Below are 23713 nucleotides of genomic sequence, written 5' to 3'. Positions count from 1 at the left end.
AGTTGGGAGAGAATAGAGTTTTGAAGGCGTTATTAATATCCCCTAGGACTAATCCCACTTACATACTCGCTCACTACACGTGCGAGCAGCGCTTCAACTTCTTTCAACTATACCAGAAGCAAGACAAGTGGGTCACCACTTCCTCCACAGTCAAGTACAAAATGAAGAACATTATCAAGTATCACCTCTTCGCCTTCTTCGATTTCGATCAACCCGAGCCACACTCACTCAAAGAACCAAAAGTTTCCCTAACCAAATCGCCCATGTTATCATTGCCCAGTACCGTTGGACCGTCTAATCCTCAGTTATCAACTTCGCCATTTGATAAGATGGAGACTTACCCATCATTCTTTTCACTTAAACCGGTACCTGCAGGTGCAGGAAAGTTTATGCTACACGGTCACACTAAGATGTCAGATCTAGAAGAAAAGCTTGAATTTAAGTACGATTTGTTGAAGAATGTGGCTCTTCCACAAGATTCTAATAACTTCCAAACTGGCTTATCTGCCTTAGGATTCAAGTTTTACACTGAGGACGAAAAACACTATAGGCTAGTTTTCGTGGACGAGCCAGAGCACAACATTACAAAGTTGAGCGTGAACGACGAAGTTTTACTAGACTTGACAAAGGGTACACCCTATAACACTAGCGTTAAAGAGTTTTCTTACGACCTTGAATCTGGTGCGTTTACTGGCCAAAATTTCGAGGTTCGGTGTGATACAATCGATGACAAGGAGTACGTGGTTGTGAAGGTGACTCAGGGAACACTTTCCAAGGTTCTTGAGGGCAGTTTGGAGGTCTGGGACCCCAAAGGGAAGTTGGTTGAAAAGTTTGCCTACTACCCTTCAACTGATCCAGATCTTTTCTTAGTCTCGTATAAGGTCGAACTCGAAAACGGTGAGTCCGTTTCCAAAAACGAATATCTACACAAAGTTTCAGACAAGTGGGTGGAAGTTGACCAGGAAAGCCAACTCCAACTTTGCACTAATTTGAGCTCACAGCTTTTTGTCTCAAGCACCCAAACCAACCCTAGACTACTTAAGGGAGTATTGCTAATGCCCGCAAAGGACCCAGTAAAACTTCATGTTTGGTTCACCGAGAATAACTTTGACAAGTACGTGTCATTCTCAAGATCTTTGGGAAAGTGGACTCACACCACCCTCGTCTTTAACGACCTAGTTTCGGTTAAGCTCAAGTTTGTTACTGCACAACTGAGGTCTGATAATGTCGTTTTCACAGGCACCCCAGTTCCTAGCCTAGCTGAGGACCGCAGCTCATCTAAGTCTAAGAAGATTCTTTTCGAGAGTGTCTCAGTGAATAAACATTTCTTCGTGGACCAACCCGAGAAAGATCACTACTTCTACTTACCCCTCGATAACTTCAAGCTATCAAATGTTTCATACGGTAAACATTGCTTCTTCAAAAACGCTGACCCCCAAACCGACGCAGCAAACACAAAGAAGGTTCTTGGAGTCTATTTGACTGTGGAAAACAACAAGACAAACTTTTACGGGAAGGTTAGTAGGTTAACCGTTTTGTTCGAGGATTTGATGGCCAATGTTCACAGCCATGCCTGGGTTAGAGATCCCACAAATAAATGGTCCAGAGTCTCACTCACCGACAAGGAGGTTTCTGCCCTTAAAGACCTCCTGAAGGAAACTAAGTCAAACCTTTCCAAAAGGGGCAAACTTGACACCACTGTCAAGTTCTTCTCCAACTTCCTTTCACAAACAGAAAAGGAACAAGGTGCCAGGACAGGCCTAAAGTTATCTGGAAGAGTTTTGGTTCCAGACACATCTCCCGTATTCTTCAACTATGACCTGCTCACTGATGAAATGGACATATATGTCTCCTCTCACAAAACCCTATTTTACTCATCTGTGAAAGATGACACTTTTAACAGCTTCAAGCTCCTGGTGGTTAAGGAGGGGTACGAGGCAACGGTTCTTAAAACCTCTGACCGCGTCCTCTACAGCGCCTCAACCGATGAAAAACGCAGGAACAAAGTTTATGGTGATAGGATTGTGGCTGTGTACATGACACCAGCCACTAAACCGGACTCATTATGCTTGTACCTATCCGACAGATTAGGAGTCAAAAAGTTAGTGTCTTTCCGCAAACAATTAGACCAATCTAAGGGATCTGATGAGTGGTTTGAATCTCCTTTGTCCTCGAGCTATGCGAACCTTCTCAAGTTTAAGTTTGACCAGGCCGTTTCTCACAGCACATCCTTGAGGCTCGAGTGTTACGATTATACTACAGGATTCTTCTTTGGGGACAATATGATTCCTAATAAACAATTAACTCGTTCAGAGTACTTCGTTAGCACTGATTCTGAGGTTAGGAACACACCTTTCAGGGGCTTTTACTCAATATTTAATGAGAGCGATGATTCCACAATACTTATACCCTTAAACAATAATAAGCTCTCCCACATTAAGTGTGGCACCGAAACACTATTCTCACTCTCGTCTCAATTCCACACTGTAAGAGCTCTCATGATAACCCCAAAACTCAATCCAGACACCGTAATTGTCTACTACAACGACGATGAAAATAATGATTATTACACAAGCTTTACCAAACTAGTTCCTAGAACACCAGCTGCACCACCCAACCCAACTAGTTCAGTCGAGTCAACTGCTCAGAAGCTGTTTGTCAACCCCAACAAGCTCTGGCAGGAAAGGCAACTGATGTTCTTTTCAAGCCTTGGAACTATAAAGAAGATACACTCAACTCTGGAGACGTTTGCGACAAATAACCCTGCTCTGGTAAGTTCCACCCCTACAGGAATGAATGATTCCAGCAAGTACAATTTGACCTTAACTCTGACAGGTGTGTACACACCCGAAGACGGACCGGCCAAGGAGTTTGTTTTCTTCTATGATCCCAATCACAAGGGAAGTGCCTACGTCTTTGACGACGAGCGCGTTGTGGAGCACAAAAACGTATTTGATTTAGTTTTCAAAAACTCTCAGTATATGAGTTATCTCTACGTCAAGTCTAATCCTTCTTACGCAGTCAAGTCTCTAATGATGGATTCCCAGGTCCTCATGGATTTTGAAGGAAGTTCTGAGTTCGACTCACTAACTCTCACTTCGCCCCTAAATCCAAGCGTACTGCTTCTAACAACCATGGACTCCAGCTCCTCAATGCACTACTACTTTGCTAAGAAGGACGACAAATGGCAGACAATGGGCCTGGATATGGCGAAGTACCTGAAAATGAAGGTTATGCTACATAACGCGTCAGAAGAAATGAAATTGTTGGACTCATATGTGAAGCCTGAATCAGATGTGAAACGTTCAAGTCCAGTGACAATGCGCAAATTTGACTTTAATTTGTCCACCCATGAATCTTTCAGTGAAGAATACACTCTCAAAAAAGGTTCGCTTAGTGGTTACGAGTTTATGGTGGGAAGAACCAGACAAAACACAAATGTTGGCAAGATATTGGACTCGAACTTGTTGGTGTGGAACAACTTTGACAATGCCAGAGTCGTTAGGTTCGGCTTCTCCCCGCCAAAGGACCCAAGCTTGTTGTGCGTTGGATACATCCTTGATGACAAGGAGGTCTTTGACTTCTTCCACAAAACCGGCGGTGAATGGCATGAGTACTACACCATGAAGAATGTTCCAAGTCTTTTGACCCACATTTCCGGCCTTAACCTCTCAAGTTTTGTCCTTGATCTCTCTGCAGTTGATAAGGACTCAGAACACTTCAAGCTAAGGACGCACTACTACAACGGCGTTTCGATTGTTTCTGGCTTTGTTTCACCCCATTCTACACTCACTTCAGTGGTTGACAATGGTCAAGATGTGTTGTCAAAGTCAAAGCTGGTTGGTATTAAGGTCCATACATTTGTGTATTCCCAATCCGAAAATCCAACCTACTTTGGGTTTTACTTCACCGACAAAAACAAGAAACAATATGAGCTGTATCACAAACAGGAACACACTTGGGTTCCATACTTCGGAATGAATGAAGACGGCAGACTCTTGTTAAAAGAGCTGCTACATGAAAAGGATACCTTTGACCAGCTTAACCCAGAGAACCAGTTGTTTAACCCTGATAACGAGTTCTATTACAACATAAGTGATTCGAACAATCTTAGTAACAAACACTATGACGTTGAAAGGCAAACTACCAAACCTTTCGACTACGTGTTAGTTACAGTTCACAAAAACCAAAGGCTTATGAAGGTCCTTGACAATAACCTTACTGTATGGACACCCAAGGAGACCGTGACTCAAGTCTTGAGTTTCATGTACTACCCACCTGATAATCCAATCTACTTTTCAATTGCCTCCCGCACTTCAAGTGCCAGGGAAGTCCAATTCGAGTACTATTACAAGTCAGAGAACAAATGGACTCCATACACTGATCCAATGAACATTCCACAAATTCTCAAACTTCCACTATACTCTGCTACAGAGTCACCTTCCACTACTTCACCTCCTAAACTAGTGTTTGATTTAAGTCTCGACTTTTCTGCTGACTTTTACAAGTGCCTCTATGACTACAACCTGACCCTGTACAAAGATTTACTCTTTGAGACTTTTGTGCCAAAGTCTGGAGTTGAAGTGACTAAGGTAACGGACTCCTTCAATGTTATTTACCACAAGTTGTCGGAGGAGAAGATTACCAGAATATCATTTTACCCCAACAATGAGCCAAAACTTTTACTTGTTGATGTGAAAAATTCACATTCCCATGGCACTCAAAAGCCATTGACGAGAAAGTTTGTTCTGAACAATTCTTGGGTTGTGAACGACGAAGAGTTTGACAAACGCGTGTTATCGTACTCGAAGTCCGAACAAAAAGCTGTATCAGTGGATCTGAGTCAGTTGACAAAGGGAAACACTACTTTCGAAGATTTCTTGGTGGTGAGGGAGAGTTTGAACAGCGCTTTTGAAACTTTGGTGGTAACCCCAATCTTAGGTAAGAAAATAGTTTCAATTTTTGATGGCCCTCAACCTGTTTGGTTATCTCGTGAAGAAGCCCGTCTTGATTCCTGCTACTTCTTCCCAGTTGACGCACCTGAGCTTCTCTCAGTTCTCTCCACAGACCTTGATATTAGATATTATTCCAAGCTGAATGATAAGTGGTCTGAAGTTTCGTCTGTCGCTTTTGAATACCTCTCCTCCTTTTACTCTGGAACTTCAAACACTATTGAGCTGACCCACCTTTCCAAGTTCGAACCCGTTTTACCACTCGAAGACAGTTATATTAACCTCTATGATGGCTTTAAATTACCATCGAAGGAGATCAAAACAAGGTATGACTTTTTGAAAACTGGACTAATCAAGTACGATTCAATACTATTTGGCATGGCCTCTATTAAATCTGATGAATCTGAATCTGACAAATCCCCTAGTTCAACCACTCCTCACGTTCTGGCTATTACTTACTCCGGAGAGCCATTATTTAAGCTTAATAATGATCAAAAGTTTTTAGATTTAATCTTTTACCCCTTGGATAAGCCTTCAATGTTCACTGTCACATTCCTCCAGGGCGATGATACTCTCCATAAGTTCTTCTTGAGAAGCGCATCTGAGAAACACGAGTGGTACGAAGTCGACGACCAACACTTTGACAATCTATTTTCACTATTGTCCTCTCACAAGCTTTTCAACCCTGGACCATCCGACACACTTAAACAGTTTGCTTTTGATCTTCGTTCCCGAAAGAGTGGGGATGGGTTTACTCTAACAAAGCTTTCAGCGAACTATAATTACTACTCAATGTACGTGTTGGAGACCCACAGACTCTCAGTCGTTAAGGACAAAGACCTTTCGGTTTACGAAGTGCCAGAAACCGACTTTGTCTATAATCTCTACTATAACCTTGATCCTAAAGACACCCACCTCACACTCTCATACATCTCAAGCTCGCCAGACTTCCCGCCCGACTCGTTGGGTTACCTATACTTTGAAAAGAAGAATGGCGAATGGAACAACTCCTATTCATTCACAAGGAAATTATTAGATCATGATCAATTATTAAGTTCAACCCAGCCTTCAACACCACCAACCCCAGCCATACCATTGAACACCAACGAGTTCGTTTATGATATGAGTAAGGACAAGGACAGTACTGTGAACTTTGAGTTGAGAGTTGAGACTATCCGGGGAGTAAAGTTGGCCACTGTTTTACCAAGAGCACATAAAAAGCTTGTACACTTGGTTGATTCTCAGGTTATGGTTTGGTCTTCTGGACCAGACGACAAATGCTACAGGGTTCTTTACGCACCATTTGACGAACCTAAGGCCACAGCAGTTGTTTACTCTGCAAGCGGACAACAGACTGTAAAGTACTTTATGAAAAGTCCAGATGGAAGTTGGAACGAAACCTCACCCGACGATTTCACGAGGGTTCTCATACCAGAAGTCGTTAGCAAAAAAGTAGCAACAAAGGTTTCTCTCGATTTTTCAAACCTCGCAACCAAGGTCTTGCGCCCGTTACAAAAAGAAATCCTGAAATCCCTCAGAAATTTGATGAGCAAGCCAGGGTCAAAGTTCGTTGAGGAACATCTAATGTCGTTTATGTTTTATCCAGTTCCCAAAGAGCTTGTGGTCACAGATCTTTACGACGGTGACGATCTGGTGTATTCTTCACACATTGAAAATGTCAACGCCCTACAGTTTTACGCTACTAAAAATGACCTATACCTCAGAGTCACCACTGACTTCTTAGACCACAAAACTTCGCACTACTTTTACACCACACTCAAACTTGAAAACCAACAACAAAATCTACCGAAACAACCAACCGATACCCTTCCATCTCCTACAACTAATAGCCTTCAGACCAAATCCAACACCGAACCTGTCGGTTGTGACAAGTTTACATTTGACTTGTCAGCTTCCAACAAGACTAACAAGTATTTCACCCTTCAACACCTCACATACCTTGGGCACGAACAGGTTTACGTCAAGGTTCACTCTGACTACTTGTTGTCTCGTGTTGTCGATGGCGAGACTGTTGTTTGGGAACAAAAGGGTCATGTATACTTGGTCAACTTTGGCTACATGCCTGAGAAGAATCCATCACACTTATGTCTGGGTCTATACTGTTCTAAGGGTCACAAACTTTGGTACACCTTTTACTACAAGAAAGGTGGAAAGTGGCATTTGTACACCCACGACGATAAGGTTCCAGACGCATTGTTGAAACTATCGGAGTCTCTTGATAGCAAGACATTCTTCGCGTTTGACTTGTCATCCCACTCCATGTCCACCGATGACTATGAAATAAAGGAATATGAACACCTCGGCCAGAAATATAGAATTGTTAACCTTCACAACCTCAGAGTTCTGTTTGACATTAGGGATGACAAAGAAATTATTTGGCGCTTTAAAAACAAAAAATTCGCTTTAGTATTTAGCTACTTACCACCCGAAAATCCCAATCACCTAGTAGTGACCTGCTTCACACAAAACAATCTCGTTCACGAAACCTTTGAGAAAATTGATGGCAAGTGGATTCTTACGGATGATGACACGACTCTTCGTCCCCAATTTTCATCTCAACTCATACAATCCAACTTGCAATACACCACATCACCCTCCGCACCTGTCCGTTGTGAGAAGTTTACATTTGACTTGACCGTCCATCACGAAAGCAACGATGCATTCGACCTAGTTCGTTTAACATACCTTGGACATAGACAGGTTTACGTTAAGGTTCACTACGACCACGTTTTGACTACTCTTTTTGACGGCAAGACTGTGGTGTGGGAACAGAAGGGAACTGTTTTCCTAAATAACTTTGGCTACTTGCCTGAGAAGAATCCGTCACACTTGTGTTTAGGTTTGCATTGCACCAAGTCTCACAATCTCAGGCACACCTTCTATTACAAGAAAAATGGAAGCTGGCACCTGTACAGTGATGATAAAGATGTACCCAAGGAGCTTCTGGAGTTATCAAACAATTTAGTCTCGCACTTTGACTTTGACATGTTGTCTTACAGCGTTTTCAGTTCCAACTACGAGCTTAAGGTTTTGTACATTTTGGACCAGGCCGTTGTCTGGGTTAAAGTCCATCCAGGTTCATTCCTGGACTCAGTCGTCGATGGCAATTTGTCTGTGTGGGTCAACGACGGAAAGAAACAAGTTGTTCTATTCTCTTTCTATAGTCCAGAAAAACCTCAATACTTTGTTATTATGTACGTGGATGATCTTGGCACTATGCATACCGATTACTATTTCAAAGACAATGGACGTTGGGTACCTCTAACATCTAGTGAAGATAAAGTACTTGAGAATGCTTTATTACAAAACTCTGAAGACTTCTCAAATCTACCACCTCCTTCAGATAATAGCCTTCCTACCACATCCACCAGTCTAACTGTCGGATGTGAGAAGTTTACATATGATTTGAGTGTCCACCACGAAAGTAGTGACGCATTCGACCTATTCCATTTAACTCAACTTGGGCACGAACAGGTTTACGTCAAGGTTCACTCTGACTACGTTCTTACTACTCTCTTTGACGGCAAGACTGTTGTATGGGAACAAAAGGGTCATGTATACTTGGCCAACTTTGGCTACTTGCCTGAGAATAAACCGTCACACTTGTGTCTAGGTCTATACTGTTCTAAGGGTCACAAACTTTGGTACACCTTTTACTACAAGAGGGATGGAAAGTGGCAGTTATACCGCCACGATGATAGGGTTCCAGATCAACTCTTGGAGTTGTCAAAGACTTTATTACTCGACCATGTTTCTTCCTTCTTGGACAAACGCCCTCACTCCCAGAACGAAAAGCTAACCCCAGTTTTGGTTCGCGGTGAATGGCAAAAGATCGATAAAGAAGAGTTTTACAACAACTTCTTACACGTATCAGTTCTTAGGGAATATGCCACTTTTGATCTCAAGTTACTTCCAGACGTTGGGCAATACGAGACTAAGGAAGGCTTTGAGTTCGGACACCCAATACGTATATCTAACCCAATGCCAGACATACACGTGGGACTAATATTAGATGGAAACGAACCAGTTTGGAAGAGCAATTCAGTGAATGAACACGTAAAATCTATTTTAACAGTTCATGAAAATGAATACAAGCATCTTTTCAGTTCTACCGTGAGGCTGATTCAACTATACATTAAAGATAGAGATACGATTTCAGTCAAGTACTTTAAGAGGTCACAAGATGATAAATGGTCTGAGATCATAGAAAAAGATTACGTTAGTCTCTACGATAATATATGCAAGGATTTCAGATCCCGCAAAGAATTTCAATCCGTTGATTCCGAATCTGACAAGGTTGACAGTGATGCAGAGACTGCTGCTTCATCTACTCATCTCTGTCCATCACCTGAAGATTTGTTGGTCACTCTGTCTTATGCTGACAAAGAATCAGGTTCAGAAACTACTTCTCAGTTAAAATTAAACAATTGCGATAAAAATTTCTTTGTGTATACAGTTGACGAATTACAGACTGTGTACGTACCTATTTTAAAGGATTCAGTTAAAAAGTTGAGACTTGACGATTTCTCGTTTTACGAGCAAGATAAAGTTTCCCGCAAGCTTATGGCGTTTTTCACTAAGCTCAACACCGACGGCACACTCCAAAGAGTTTTACTCTTTTTCAGGGACGCTTATCAACCAGTTTATAACGCATTTGTCCTTGACCAAGGAAGTTGGGTTTCTTTCTCCCTGCTTCCTGATGAGGAGTCCTACCTATGGGATCTCGTTTTAAAGGCAACTGGAAAAACGTTATTTCCCGTGAACTAAGTCTAATCACATTTGAAAATAGTTGATATAATCAACTTTATAGAAATGTCACATTATATGTATCGATTTGTCGAATTTTATCAGAGTAAAAATAACTCTAGCAACGAGCAGTTAGAAAACATATCTGCATCCTATTTTAAGTTTTATTCGCTTTTTAATTTTAAATTCAAAATCTCGCTGTTGTGTGGATTCAACATCTGAGAAATAATTTAATTAAAAATTTACTATACACCTATATATTTCTATGGTACTTAATTTTTGTGTTGTGTCGGTACCCTTTATTGCAAAATTTCATAAATTCTAATTTACCAACAGTTTAATTTTAAAAAGAAGATTTATAAAATTAATATATTAGTAAAAAAATATACATAAAAGAACATATTCCGTTTTAAATGGTTAGAATCAAATTAGAATGGGTACCATACCCATGAAGTTCTGGCGCTAAAACGCCCACAAAGTCCCTAAAATCCTCTAAAATTTCATTTAAAACAAAAATAATGCTTAGCGGGGGCTTTTACAGGTTGAAAAAAGTTATAGCCAATAACAGGCAGAACTCGAAGAAGATGTTAACCATGTTCATTGTTGGCTTAACTGTTTTACAACCGTATCGTACAGCTTGCTCAGGCTCAAGATTTGCAATAAGGCGTTTTGGTGTTCCTGTTAACCTATCTTCAATTTATGTGTCAAAGTTTCACACTTCTATGCATACCTGGAACATAATTGGCATTACTTTTGTAAATATATACATGTGGTCTTTTGGATCCACTCACTTCGAGTTAAACGTAATCTTATCAGTTTTTACCAACTTTATGGTTTTTCTTTTAAATATTTGCCACTTACTTTCCTATATAATAAAACGTCGCGGAGGTATGTTGACCCTCTATTATTGGACTTCAATATTGTGCTCCATTGCATACGGTATTAACAGAACTTTCGCGGCTTGTATTGGAGTTGAATTTTTGGCCTTTTTTGTCTGTGGACTTCAATTCGCAGGAATTCAAATAGTATTGTTTCAAGCTATTTTTTTAGCTATTACCAAACCAATCACTAACTTCGACGTCGATTATTGGTTAATTCCATCTGAAATTTTTATTACAACAATCATTTCAGCTATTTCATTTTTTCTGTGGACCACATCATTTGCCAAAACACAAGTGTGTAAAATATTTAGTTTTTCCAAAAGGCGTCAAATTGATCAGGGATCTGAAATTGGAATCAATGATTTTGGTGTCGCCAAAATGAACTCTACTACAGTAAACTTAGGAGATAAAACAGATGATTTAAAAACTTCGAAAATTACGAGTTTTCAATTTAAACAAAATGCAGATAGTAATTCAAATTCATTTGAAGAAAGTGACAAAAATGAATCAAATTCATCTAGTGTGACATTTACTGAACCTTCTAATTTACAGATTAATTCAAAAGAATTTGTAAATGCTAAAAAACTCTCTAAAATTTCCACAATATTTAAATCCATAATAAGGGCGAAATCTCCTATTTTAATGAGTGGTTTCGGAGCTTCCCTTGTCTTTGGATTTTACCCCTCAGTAGCTCCTTATAAACTTACAACACTGGAAATTGCTCATATAATTGATTTAACCGTTTTAGTATCTGGTGCAGTCTCTGCAACTATTATATCTCTCCTCTGCTTACTTGGCCTTGGTCCAAATAAAAAGTGGAAAGGTAATGATTATTTTTGGAATTATTTTCATTATCTCATAATTCCATACCTTTTAATCATTATTTGTTTTCTCATTTCAATGCACTACCCAAATTCTGGGTTTTCCAAGGCTGTTCGAAGCCCTATAATTCTAGCCTTTTTGACTGATAGTATTGTAGCCTTATATTCCTTATTAAAGTCAATAGGATTTGCAGGAGTGGGTCTTCAGGAAGATAGGAAAAATGGTACAGTTTCCAGTTTGAATACTATGTTTTCCTATAGTCTAGTGTTTGTAAGTATCTTTTGGGGTTCTGGCTACATCAAGATCTATAATAAGTATGAACAAGACCTTAAAAATTGGCCTACTAAAGATACGACTGGATTTTTTTGGATAAAATCTATATTTTTCTGGTTTTGGAAATCATTTGAAGGCGGTTCTTCTAATTTTAAAAACATGCTAACTACAGATCTAATGAGAGATATAAATTCAGTTGTCGAACCTTGAACCAGAAAACATATCCGGTTATGATTGTTTTTAATTTTTAATTTGTATAAAATACTATATTTTAACTACCAACTTATTTAATTTTTGTTCCAACTTTAAAATTTTTTATAAAATGATAGATAGACACACTTAAAAATTAAGGATAAATATCATGTCAAATGAAAGATCTACACCAAAAATAAAAATTTATCTATTGTTGCATTCTGGATAATGACAAAATTAGCAATTTTAACCTTTTTATTCAAATACCCAGGCAATTGAATAAGTTAGAAAGAGGGTTAGAAATATTTTTTGGCTGGTTCAAAATTATTCTAAAGAAGGTAAAATTTCAAATTTACAGTATATTCTAATCTTAAGTAATTGCGTGTGTAATATTAATTTCAAGATCTTGTAGTGAAATGGTTGTAAATTTAATTATTTAACATAGAGTTAAAATATCTTCCCCGAGGTTGCAGGAAGGATTGAGAAGCATACGCAATTGATCAGTTCTGCCTGATTATAGGTAAATTGTCATATATATGCGCTGTATTTCCCCACACTTCAATACACATTTTGTTTTATTATAATCATGTGATGAATTTCAAGATGAATAAAATCCAGTTACCGGTACTCTTATTCTTTTGTGCCAATTTATTAGTGAGTTGCGGCGATGCTTCTCATGATAATAACAGGCCAACAAAGGAGATTACCTTCTCTTTTGATTTGTATAATTTGCAAACCTCTAAAAACTACAATTTGTCGTATCGTATGAAAAACTTTTTAAGCATAGGGGCAATGGTTCCACACAGAAACCGACGTCTGACAAAATTGTTTTATAAAGATGAAACTATAATAACCTTTGTACCAGATGAAAGGGTTAATCTCGTAACATTTATTCCTAGACTCAGGCCTACAATGTGTTCCGTGACATACGTCAAGGACGGTGTTATTTCTGTTAAAAGGTTTCTTAAGACTGAAAAATGGAATCAAGTGACAAACGAAAACTATAAATTTAGGGCGCTAGAAATGGCGAAGGAAACACCTCTAGAAATATTCGATATATCTAACATAGAGTTTGACAAGATTCATCTAGACGAAGAGACTAAGGGAGACTTAACCTTTTATTCCTTTACCCCCAAAGGTGATATTCGCATTAAAATTATAGCAGATGGGACCAATGTCATATGGCATTCTGATGACGACACATATGTTACTGGAGGTCATTTTTCACTTCAAACTCAACCAAAGATGATGAGCTTTATGACGATGAACAAAGGCTTTATGGATTTAAAGTTTTATTCGGCATATGAAGACACGTATAATGAGATAACTCTTCCAGAGTACCAATTCGTTATGAAGCACTTCGCATACTCTACCAGGACCGACATAACTCTTAATCTTGATATGCACGAAAGTAATATATTTAAGGTCTCTAGTTCCGTTGAACAGGGTGTGTCATTTATTGATACATTCCTAAGGGATCCTGCCAAGAAAGTCGAGAGGATTGTCGCCAAAGAACATACACTATGGTATAGAGACCAGACACAAAACTTTATAAAAGCTTCTTACACAGTTTCTTCTGATCCTAGGCTGTATAAATTGGTCTTATGCGATACTAGGGAGCCAGATAAAAAATATTACCATCTATACTTCATGTATAAAACAGACAAAATGTTCAAATTGCCAGAAAGGGAGTACAATAAAGAAATAAAGAAAATAGTTTATCCCAGGGAATCTTTTGGAGAGTTTGACATACAGAATTTCGTTGAGAGTCCGACAGCGGATCCTTACCCTTCGGTCGCTTACTTCCCTCCTTTCGAGAAACCTTTGAAAATAGTAAAATGCGAAAATCAGCTACTATGGGTATCCCCTGGTAAAGATACTGTAAAGAGTCTTTTTTACTTCAGGAATGAGGATAAGCATCTGGTTCAATTGACTTGTAGAGATGACTCGAGTATAACAAGGACTCACCACTTTCAAGATGCAAAATCCTATTTTAAAGGTAAGACTGATGATAAATCGTGGGTGTGGATATCAACTCCTGAGTTTTACAGATCAATAGGTCTTAAGCAACTCATAAAGACTCACACACACTTAGATCTAGGTGTAAAGGTTGACCCTGGAGCTTATGAACACAAAATTGGTAGAGTTGGCAATGTTATGGTCCAAACTTTTGTACCATATAGCGCCTTCGAAATCACTTCAGTAATCGACTGCGCTAGGGTGTTGTGGACCAATGAAATAAAGGAGAGACTCGCTGCTCTTGCACTTTACGGGGATTACGGCGAATTTGACAGAAAAACCAAAGAGGATTCTAAAAATCTGGTTGAATTTTCACAGGAAGCCAATCCATTCAAAAATTCATTATCTAAAGGTTATAAATTGGCAGAGCTTTTCATAAAAGGACCCCAAAAAGTCGAAAGGCAATTTTTGACCCTAGAAAATGATGTTTGGGTCCAAGTAAAAGAGGAGGAGTTTGTAAAGATATATGAAGGACTGGAAAACCCAGATAACTAAATGTTTAAGGGAACAGAACTTTAGTTTCCACAAACACCCTGTAAATAATTTATACATTAATCTTATAGAAGTGTATGATTAACTAATTAAGAATTTTTGAAGAAATTATAATATTGAATAAACCTTCTATATTTTTGAATTTATAAAAAACAATTTTATTAATTTCAAACCCAATTTACCATTTTTTCATCATGTGTAATTTGAATATATATTTATTAAATAAATAACCTTTTAATTTTTATTTGTCCCGCCTTGTACATTATTTTTTAAATTATAAACCCAAATATATTTTTAAAATACTCTATGGATAGACTTTTCCATCCACAGTCTCAACTTCTCGATCTTCTTTCGCAAAACACACCAAAGAATGACAAAGATTCACCTGTAAGAAATTAAATCACTGTTTTTTATTATAATTTTACAACATCAGAATTAAAATTGATATTTTTTAGAGGTTTCACAATCTTGATAAGGTCCCAGATGACCCATTCAAAACCAAATTAAGACTCGATCAATCAGAAAATCACACCTTAGGTGTTGTTTGTTTACCAGATAATGCACAAGGACTGAAATTTGCATCATTCAATCCAGTTGTGAGCTATTACTATTACACCTCTATTTATTTTTCTATTATTTAATTATATACCGTTTCATCTTTTATTTTACATAAAAAATCTTATTTACTTATTGATTTAACTGTATTTTTACAGAATCCTTCTTCTACATTTGATGATGAGAGTATTATTTGGAAATCTTCACTGATTGATAATACTTTGAGTCGACAATTTAGGTCTAAAAAATGCCAAGTTGACACCGACTGTTATTTTATGGTTGTAGAACACAAGGTAAAATATTTTAAATTTACAATTTTCAAATTTTATGCTCAATAATTTCCATAACTGATTGTTTCTTTTTAGGTGGATAACACATTTTTGGTTTCTCCTGTATCGAATTATTTTATTTTTGATTCATATGTCCCACCCAAATCAAATGAACCTCAACCCAGCAAAGCTGTAAGTTTATTTCTTACCACCAATTCATACACACACTAATCATATCTTCAGGATAACGTCCAAGAGAGGCTTAACAAAATGACTAGAGCTTCTGATGAAGATAGACCTAAACCTGATGATAAACAATTACCTAAAAAAAGGTAGTTAATTAGTTTTAGAAATATTTTAGAAAATTGTCCAATGTCGACAAAACCAACTTGGGCTGGGATTATGAAAATGAGGAGCTAAGTGACGATGAAAACGTATACATGACTAATCGCACTAATTATGCTGAAGAGGATCCCTTTTATGACAAAAGCTTAACGTCATACGGAGAGGTATAAATTCCAGTTACAAAAATACTTTTAGAGTCTGAAGAGTATGTTAATACTACAAAAGGAACAGGAAGTGGACGAGGAGCTAAAGGAATACTCAGATGATGAGGACAGCTCCTCTCAGGTTTCAGTTTCATCCAAAGTTAGAGCTGAACCTGCCAAAAGTACTCAACCTAAAGAACTAACCTTTGAAGATAAAGTACTCTTATTCCTCAAAGATAATAACAATAAAGTTACAGTTAAGGTAACTTTATATAGTATTATTAATTTAATTTTTAGTCTATTTTGGAACATTTTAATATCAAGGAAAAAAACGAAAATTTTAGAAAATTACAGGTAATTTATTTTATTTCCAATTCATAATTTAGAATGTTATTCAAACCAAATGCTCAATGACCTCTGAGCAGAAGGACGGCAAAATGGTTAAATTTATATCACTAAAACCTAAATAACATAATAAAAAACTACACAATACATGTTTTCCCATTTCAATTCTTGTTACACATTTACACAACATCACCTTTAATTCTTATGAATTATTTTTGAGTATTTCTAAAAAATTTCCAAATTTTTTTAAAATTTTTATAATTAAATTTTAACTTTTGGCAATATATTTTTAATCCATACTTGTGTTTAATATGGCTGCCAGGAACCCTGGGCCTGTCATTCTTGATCCTCCAGTTGGATTCCCTCCCTTTAAGAACTGGGTTCAGAGAGACCATATATCCCGTAGACTTTTCAGGGAGTCTGAAGTGAACACCAGGGTGTACAAGTATGTTTATAAAAATTTTGGACTAAAAGGCCACATTCCAATCGATAATAAGGTTGGATTATACAGGATAAGGTTAAGGTGTATAGGAGGCGGTTATGGAAGGGGCATTTTCAGGTTTACTAGGATGTCAAAATTAGCATTTCTACAAGTTGCACGAGAAGGATGGCTTAAAAAGTTCGGTTACAGGCCAGACCTTTTCAGGTAATTAATACCCCGAACTTTAGAGAGCTTAAATGGATTAAAAGATTTGAAAGTAATTATTGTTAACTAAGTAACGGATAAGAATTTGATTAAACATTAAGAAGATGGTTAAAAAGGCTGGAATTCTTCTTAAAATGCGAAGCCGATACTTTATCTCCGGATAAAAATGGCGTTTTGAGGGAAACAACTTCATACCTTGCGTTCATTCTTATGCAATAAGTTTTCAAATCCTCAAATTCCTTGTGCAAACTCATAATGTCCTCCAAATCTAATATAATGTAAGAGTATTTCAACAATACTTTCTGTATATAATTAATAAATACCTTGACACGGTAGACTGAAAAGAACAGTCAAATTAGAGAAGATACACCCTTCAAACCAGTTAATTGTACTAAAAAAATCAGTTAAAGATTTAACTTACTTGTAATGTGAATATTGATACAATTTTGCGGCAAGTGTTAGTCTTATTCCTTGGAGAAAAAACCTGAGATCCCTAAGAGTGTTCTCTAGTGTGGAGTAGCCAAAGTTTTCACACTCGGTCTTAACCTGTGATTTTTTTCTAAGAAATGAATACCAGGAGAATGGGAAGGGTTCTGAGTTCAAAACAACCTCTCGTGTATAATGAGAAATCAAAGGATGGAACCAGATTAGGTACATTACGGCATACCTCAAGTGCGTGTAAATGTACGAGGGAATTACAACTTCACTTTTAAGGTAAAGAACGTCACGGTTGATACTCAAGGGTGGAGTATCATATAATGAGAATTCACTTTCAAGTTCAGTAGAGTTTATGTTATTTTTCAAGTTTAATAAGGTTACAAAGTAGGAAACTAACTCTTCGTTTCTCACTACTCCATAATCTGATTCTGACTCATTATCTTCATAGTTAATTTTCACTGAGATATCACTAGAAGTATCTGAATTAGTATTCTCAAACTCCCCGGGTATCCTTTGTATATACTTAACCTTGTTAACTAGTGCTGCTGGAAGAACTCCATCATAAAACCTGTCATATAAACAAGGCTTAAAAATAATTTTAACTTTTCCGAGTTTTCGCAAAAGGCATAAAACTAACACGTGTGGCTCTAAAACTACCTCTACTTCTCTACAAGTATTCACACTAAACATCCCAACGTCCGGAAAGGTTTCGTTACCCTCAAGGTCAGGAAGCCACTGCTGGTGATAGAAGACCACAACTCTTTCATCCATTCCAGGGACGGATTTAATATAATTTACAAATCTACAGCTATTTTACAAAACTAGGACGTATAAACCAATGCTCCTTCAATAATTGATTTTCCACATCCAGCCACAGGTAACTCGGGATTTCTAAAACACAATATGATTAATTCGTCATATATGATACATATTTATGGTGATGAAAACTAACATTTCAATTAGAGAGTTTAAAGTACTGCAAGAGTTACATTCCACTCTTTTGAACCTTCTACCGGCCCAACCACATCCTTCAAAATATTATAGAAAAATAAAAAATTTCATTAAGAAAATTAATATTTAAAATAACAACAAACCTATTTGTGGATTCGAACAGTTACAATCCTGAAAAAATAAATGATTAAAAATAATAAATACTTGGCACGCTAAACTGACACTAGTTAGTGCTTGATTATAGTTTTGGACGAACCCATTCACACAACCGCTTTGAGTGGGTTTACAGCAAAGTTTGCAAATATTTTCCGGGCAAAAATGCGATTTAGAGAACTTTAAAACGAAAAATGATAAACACAGAAAGACCATTTTAATTCTTTTAATATTGAATAAAACGTCCATTATTACATAGAAACATTGGCCATATATGTTAATATAAATAAATCCCAGCAAAACCAATTAAAAACTTTATAGGCTCACAGTTACTATATTCCATAAATATTTCAACACATTAGAGCTGTTGTTTAGAAGTCAAGGCAATTAATAATTTAAATGGGATTAAACGATACACATAAGTATACAAATATATAAATACAAGGATTAAATATAAGGTGCACAATTATTGATAAATAAATAATGAAAAAATTGAAAAATAAACGAGTGTGTGTGGTAGTAAAAAAATTTAGATAATGTTAGACAAAGAGAATTTATAATAGTAATTCAAATTTTAAAGGAGGAAAACTCGGAACTCAGGCCTCATTTGTTAATAAGTAATAATCTTTTGGTATAAAATAACATTGGGTAAGGATTAACACACTTTGAGGATTTCGAGGAAAAATTTCGAATAAATTTGGAACTCCATAGTTTTATTGTCATAACATAGTCAGAATTAAAAAATATTAGAAGTGTTTACGGAAGTTTAGTTTTAAAAAACCTTAGAATCTCGGCCCGATGGTTCCCCACAAGCTACAGAAAACATTTTCACTAAATATGTTAATTTTTATCAGTATATAAACCAAAAATCATCATTTGAATACACTTTGTTTTAGTGTATCAGGAATCTTCTCCAAATTCAGTATACATATTGTATAATATAGTAGTAGAGACTGATACTTATTAGTATAAAAAATTAAACGCAGCGTGAATAAAATATCAACCACAAGCATTTTAAAATGAAGTCGTTAAGGCGTTTGTATTCTATTTTTAATTCCTCTCGATGTTCACTTGAATTATCGAACAAGTTGTCTACAATCTCAGGAATTACAACAATGTTGGATTCCTTGAGAATCGGGTCCCGCAGAGGCATTTTTACCTCCACAGGAAGGTTCGCTAAGGTTCAAGGGGACGTGGTTGGAATTGACTTGGGTACCACAAACTCCTGTGTCGCAATCATGGAAGGCTCAACCCCGAAGGTTATTGAGAACGCTGAAGGTGCTAGGACAACTCCATCTATTGTAGCATTCACAGACGATGGTCAGAGACTTGTAGGTGTGGTAGCGAAACGCCAAGCTGTGACTAACCCAGAAAACACGGTTTTTGCCACTAAGCGTTTCATCGGCCGTAAGTTTGACGACCCTGAAACTAAGAAGGAACAACAGACTCTCCCCTACAAGATAGTTAGATCATCCAACAACGACGCGTGGATAGAAGCCCAAGGCAAACAATACTCCCCCAGCCAAATCGGAGCGTATATTTTAGCAAAGATGAAGGAGACCGCGGAGTCGTACTTGGGTAGAACAGTTTCAAAAGCTGTTATCACAGTTCCAGCGTATTTCAACGACTCTCAGAGACAAGCTACAAAAGACGCCGGTAAGATTGCAGGCTTGGAAGTATTGCGTATAATTAACGAGCCCACAGCTGCTGCGCTGGCCTTTGGAATGGATAAGAATGACGGAAAGACAATTGCAGTGTACGACTTGGGAGGTGGTACGTTTGATGTGAGTATTTTGGAGATTTTGGGCGGTGTGTTTGAAGTTAAGGCCACAAACGGTAACACTTCACTAGGTGGTGAAGACTTTGACCAGAGGATCCTGAATTTCTTGGTTGACGAGTTCAAGAAGACCAACGGAATTGACCTTAAGAAGGACAAACTGGCCCTTCAGAGACTCAGGGAATCCTCAGAATCAGCCAAAATTGAACTTTCAACCAAGACCCAAACTGAGATTAACTTGCCCTTTATCACAGCTGACCAGTCAGGCCCAAAACACCTCTTGATAAAGTTGAGTCGCTCGAAGTTAGAGCAGTTGACAAGTGAGTTGCTCGAGGGCACTGTGGACCCATGCAAGAAGTGCTTAAAGGACGCAGGCGTTAATGCAAGTGAGTTGAACGACGTGATCCTGGTGGGAGGAATGACAAGGATGCCGAAGGTGACTGAAGTGGTGAAGAACATCTTCGGAAAGGAGCCGAGCAAGGCAGTTAACCCAGATGAAGCAGTCGCCATGGGAGCTGCGATCCAGGCAGGAGTACTAAAAGGTGAGATCAAAGACCTTTTACTACTGGACGTGTGTCCATTATCTCTCGGTATTGAGACTTTGGGAGGTGTGTTTACGAGGCTTATTAACAGGAACACCACCATACCTACAAAGAAGTCACAGATCTTCTCAACTGCAGCTGATAACCAAACTCAAGTGGGTATTAAGGTATACCAAGGTGAACGTGGAATGGCAGCTGACAACCAACTTCTGGGCCAATTTGACCTTGTTGGTATCCCACCAGCACCGAGGGGTGTTCCTCAAATTGAAGTTACCTTCGACGTTGACGCCAACGGCATTATGAACATCTCTGCAGTTGACAAGTCCACGGGAAAGAGGCAGGAGATCACAATTCAAAGCTCAGGCGGTTTATCAGAAGAGGAAGTTGAGAAGATGGTCAAGGAGGCCTCAAACTACAAGGAGCAGGATGACAGGAGGAAAGAGCTTGTGGATGTTAGAAACGAGTCAGAATCTCTACTTTACAGCGTTGAAAAGCAACTCACTGACTTCAAGGACAAGGTATCTCAGGCAGAACTCGACCAGCTCAAGACCCTATCAACTTCACTTAAGGAGGTGCTCACCACTGACGATGTTAGCGCCATCAAGGATAAACACAAACAACTCCAGGAACTCTCTTGGAAGGTCTCTCAGGCAGCTTATTCGAAGTCAAACACTGGCTCCACCTCCGCCAATGCCTCTGAAAACGCCAACACCTCTAATGAGGAAAACGATACACATAACAAGTAATCTAGTTACCAACTAATTTTATACGTTTATGCTATACATATGTATAATAAGTAAAATTTAACATATTAGTATATCAGTTTTATAGGGTCCAATTGTAACTTCATTAGTTAAATTATAAATGTTTAGCCCATTTAAAACATTCTTTACCTCAAAATGGAGTTTACTCATTCCACTACTGCTGTTAGTGCTGTCTTCATTCTCTTGATTTCTCTTGAGAACATAGTTGCCAACCATATCGTCAAGAAGTAATACCCTCTCCTTATTCTTTATAGGCTTGTGTTTACTAAAAAGAGTGTAGGAATCACTGAGCCTATCAAATGGAGTTGATAGGAACTGGATAATAGGGTCGTAATTTGATAAAAATCCGTTAATTTCAAGTAAATTAGCGTAACTTAAGTGATCTAACAGATGCTTACAGTTATAAAAAAATTTACACATCCTTCTAGTTAGCCTTAACAACTCGTCTCCACTCAAAAATTCAGTATCTAAGTTAATTGAAGGTTTAATTGTGGGTTCAGAAGTAGAACTGATGTTGGAACTAGGGGAGTTATTTTTTTTATCTATTACTTGAAACAGGGACAAATTACGAATTACACCGTTATAATGATTAAAAATTTGAGTTGAGGATAAATTTATGAATTTCAAGAGCGTTTCAGAGTTCTTTAAGTAGCTCAGGTAAATTGAACAAATGTTAATGAGATTTCTGGTGTCAATGAGTTGAATATTGTTAGTGAACTCCAGTAAAATCTTCTCGTTATCGAGAAAATCTAAACAATTTAAGTAAGGATAGCAGGAATAAGGAGTTAGAATCTCGAAAAATTTGATAAATTCTAAGGAATTTCTGGCACTAAATCTACTACCGATACTGGATAACAGAAACTTAAAGTAATCTCCAGAACTTATGGTTGAGTAATCACAGTAATCCACCAAAGTTTTGAAGATAATTAGCAATTCACGAATCTTATAGTTTCTCTGGGATTTATTGGAGATTAGTGTGTTAATTATGGTGGAGGTATATTCATTGTAACTGACCTTGTTGCATAAATTGAAGTACCTTAAAACGTTGTAAATGTTATTTTCAAGTACCTTAATATTAGCTGGATCAGTTATAAAGTTATAAACCAAATGTGTAAAATCCCCGTGAACTATTTCAAAGTCGCATAGCAGACCCAATATCTCAAGCTTGTTAGAAATTTCATGAAAATTATAACAAATTTTGTCAACAACTGTCATTATTAATTCATAATTATCCACAACGTTACCAGGTTCAGGCGTTGTTTGGTATATTAGTAAATATTTCAGCAAATAGTACAAGTTGTTATTATTGGTATAAAAGAGAATATTATCCTCAATTAATTTAACGAATTTGTAATTAACGTTAAAATTTAGTAAAAATTTACAGGAATCCAGCATTTTAACATCATTTCCTATTAAATCGTCAACCTTCTGATTAATGTAAGCCAGTGATTGTTCCGGATTCTTACCGAAATATTTATTGTACATGTAACCCTTTTTAAACTCTAAAGTGTTTTTATTCTTTACATAGTTTAGGTTTTTCGAATTTAGCCTCAGGAGTTTGTTTAAAATGGAATTGGACTTCAAACTAGAGTTGAACACATTGAGCCTCATTTTATAATTAATACATATCAATACACCCTAGAATATTATTGCAGTCAGAGATTACTTGAGCGATTAGACTTTAAAAAGTTGGTTAGTATGATATTAGCGGCGTCTATGCGTTGTATTAAATAGGGAGAACCTTGAAATGAACCTGAGGGCGAGTTGATGGTTTTGAGCCGTTTGTGTGCCTCCTGGATTTGTTTAAGCTTTAAGTTATCGTAAGAGTTAAATCCCAGAATCTTAGCGGCTTCCTCCTTACTCATTACCTTACTTATTCCCCCGGTAAAAACGCCGCCACCGTTACTCAAGGACTGCCTGTACGCGTTGTATGTAGCCTTAATAACGCTCCCGCTAACGACAAATATAAATTGCGTTATTACTCGACCAAGTGGTCTTATGGGTACCATTTAAGAATTACCCTTTACTTTAGCCCAGTTATAGTTCCAGTTTATTATTCAAATGGATAATCTGAGTGATTTCTTAAAATTTCATTTTATTTTTAAAAGATCTCAACACTGTATCAAGTTAAAAGAGAAGCATAGGTAAAACAATTGCAAGTGAAAGGACAAACAACAAATACAAACCCTTAAAAAAGGAAGATATATATTTTTTCAAAGGATTAAGGCTACTTTTCATGATATAATCCTGATTAACACAATTTGGATAAATAAAGAAAAATGATCAAATATAATACAAAATTACGATATAAAAACTATAAAAAAGGTAAAATCAACTTTATATTGGAAAATTAAATGCTCTAAATGATAATTTAATATGATAGTGTG

At 37.3% G+C, this 23713-nt stretch overlaps 10 protein-coding genes across 10 annotated transcripts; 6 read left to right on the top strand and 4 right to left on the bottom strand.

Moving 5' to 3' along the window:
* Positions 1-1055: 1055 nt before the first annotated feature.
* TpMuguga_02g00761 (uncharacterized protein) lies at positions 1056-5712 on the top strand (the record flags this gene model as incomplete). Its single annotated transcript, XM_760235.1, has 2 exons — positions 1056-5569; positions 5664-5712. The coding sequence occupies 2 exons, from the start codon at positions 1056-1058 to the stop codon at positions 5710-5712; spliced, it is 4563 nt and encodes a 1520-aa protein (XP_765328.1).
* Positions 5713-5744: 32 nt separating this feature from the next.
* TpMuguga_02g00760 (uncharacterized protein) lies at positions 5745-9740 on the top strand (the record flags this gene model as incomplete). The annotated part of the gene is made up of 1 exon (XM_760234.1): positions 5745-9740. One exon carries the CDS (start codon positions 5745-5747, stop codon positions 9738-9740), a length of 3996 nt encoding a protein of 1331 aa, XP_765327.1.
* A 497-nt stretch (positions 9741-10237) lies between these two features.
* Positions 10238-11905, top strand: TpMuguga_02g00759 (Tpr-like protein; the record flags this gene model as incomplete). Its single annotated transcript, XM_760233.1, has 2 exons — positions 10238-11570; positions 11607-11905. The coding sequence occupies 2 exons, from the start codon at positions 10238-10240 to the stop codon at positions 11903-11905; spliced, it is 1632 nt and encodes a 543-aa protein (XP_765326.1).
* Positions 11906-12405: 500 nt separating this feature from the next.
* On the top strand, positions 12406-14476 carry TpMuguga_02g00758 (uncharacterized protein). The gene has a single exon (XM_760232.2). It carries the CDS (start codon positions 12479-12481, stop codon positions 14399-14401), a length of 1923 nt encoding a protein of 640 aa, XP_765325.1. The 5' UTR covers positions 12406-12478; the 3' UTR covers positions 14402-14476.
* A 154-nt stretch (positions 14477-14630) lies between these two features.
* TpMuguga_02g02635 (uncharacterized protein) lies at positions 14631-16180 on the top strand (the record flags this gene model as incomplete). Its single annotated transcript, XM_760231.2, has 9 exons — positions 14631-14785; positions 14854-14994; positions 15112-15246; positions 15319-15414; positions 15466-15554; positions 15584-15731; positions 15763-15972; positions 16008-16064; positions 16097-16180. Exons 1-9 carry the CDS (start codon positions 14705-14707, stop codon positions 16178-16180), a joined length of 1041 nt encoding a protein of 346 aa, XP_765324.2. The 5' UTR covers positions 14631-14704.
* Positions 16181-16790: 610 nt separating this feature from the next.
* On the bottom strand, positions 16791-17910 carry TpMuguga_02g00755 (uncharacterized protein; the record flags this gene model as incomplete). The annotated part of the gene is made up of 3 exons (XM_760229.1): positions 16791-16969; positions 17025-17092; positions 17123-17910. 3 exons carry the CDS (start codon positions 17908-17910, stop codon positions 16791-16793), a joined length of 1035 nt encoding a protein of 344 aa, XP_765322.1.
* Positions 17911-17960: 50 nt separating this feature from the next.
* Positions 17961-18584, bottom strand: TpMuguga_02g00754 (uncharacterized protein; the record flags this gene model as incomplete). The annotated part of the gene is made up of 4 exons (XM_061305465.1): positions 18295-18584; positions 18234-18261; positions 18092-18167; positions 17961-18030 (listed from the first exon to the last, which is right to left on the bottom strand). The coding sequence occupies exons 1-4, from the start codon at positions 18490-18492 to the stop codon at positions 17961-17963; spliced, it is 372 nt and encodes a 123-aa protein (XP_061161428.1). The 5' UTR covers positions 18493-18584.
* Positions 18585-19017: 433 nt separating this feature from the next.
* Positions 19018-21342, top strand: dnaK (chaperone protein DnaK). The gene has a single exon (XM_760227.2). The coding sequence runs from the start codon at positions 19263-19265 to the stop codon at positions 21306-21308; it is 2046 nt and encodes a 681-aa protein (XP_765320.1). The 5' UTR covers positions 19018-19262; the 3' UTR covers positions 21309-21342.
* Positions 21343-21355: 13 nt separating this feature from the next.
* TpMuguga_02g00752 (uncharacterized protein) lies at positions 21356-22811 on the bottom strand (the record flags this gene model as incomplete). The annotated part of the gene is made up of 1 exon (XM_061305464.1): positions 21356-22811. The coding sequence occupies one exon, from the start codon at positions 22809-22811 to the stop codon at positions 21366-21368; it is 1446 nt and encodes a 481-aa protein (XP_061161427.1). The 3' UTR covers positions 21356-21365.
* Positions 22812-22962: 151 nt separating this feature from the next.
* Positions 22963-23695, bottom strand: TpMuguga_02g00751 (uncharacterized protein; the record flags this gene model as incomplete). The annotated part of the gene is made up of 1 exon (XM_760225.2): positions 22982-23335. One exon carries the CDS (start codon positions 23333-23335, stop codon positions 22982-22984), a length of 354 nt encoding a protein of 117 aa, XP_765318.1.
* Between the last annotated feature and the right edge of the window lie 18 nt (positions 23696-23713).

Source organism: Theileria parva, chromosome 2 (genome assembly GCF_000165365.1).
Source record: "Theileria parva strain Muguga chromosome 2, complete sequence, whole genome shotgun sequence".
Classification (NCBI taxonomy): domain Eukaryota; phylum Apicomplexa; class Aconoidasida; order Piroplasmida; family Theileriidae; genus Theileria; species Theileria parva.
Note: the sequence above shows the minus strand (reverse complement) of the source record. Positions and strands in the feature narration are given on the sequence as shown.

Bases quoted from the DNA above. Each gene is read 5' to 3' on its own strand.
- dnaK (XM_760227.2), top strand. From the start codon at position 19,263: ATGAAGTCGTTAAGGCGTTTGTATTCTATTTTTAATTCCTCTCGATGT.
- TpMuguga_02g00758 (XM_760232.2), top strand. From the start codon at position 12,479: ATGAATTTCAAGATGAATAAAATCCAGTTACCGGTACTCTTATTCTTT.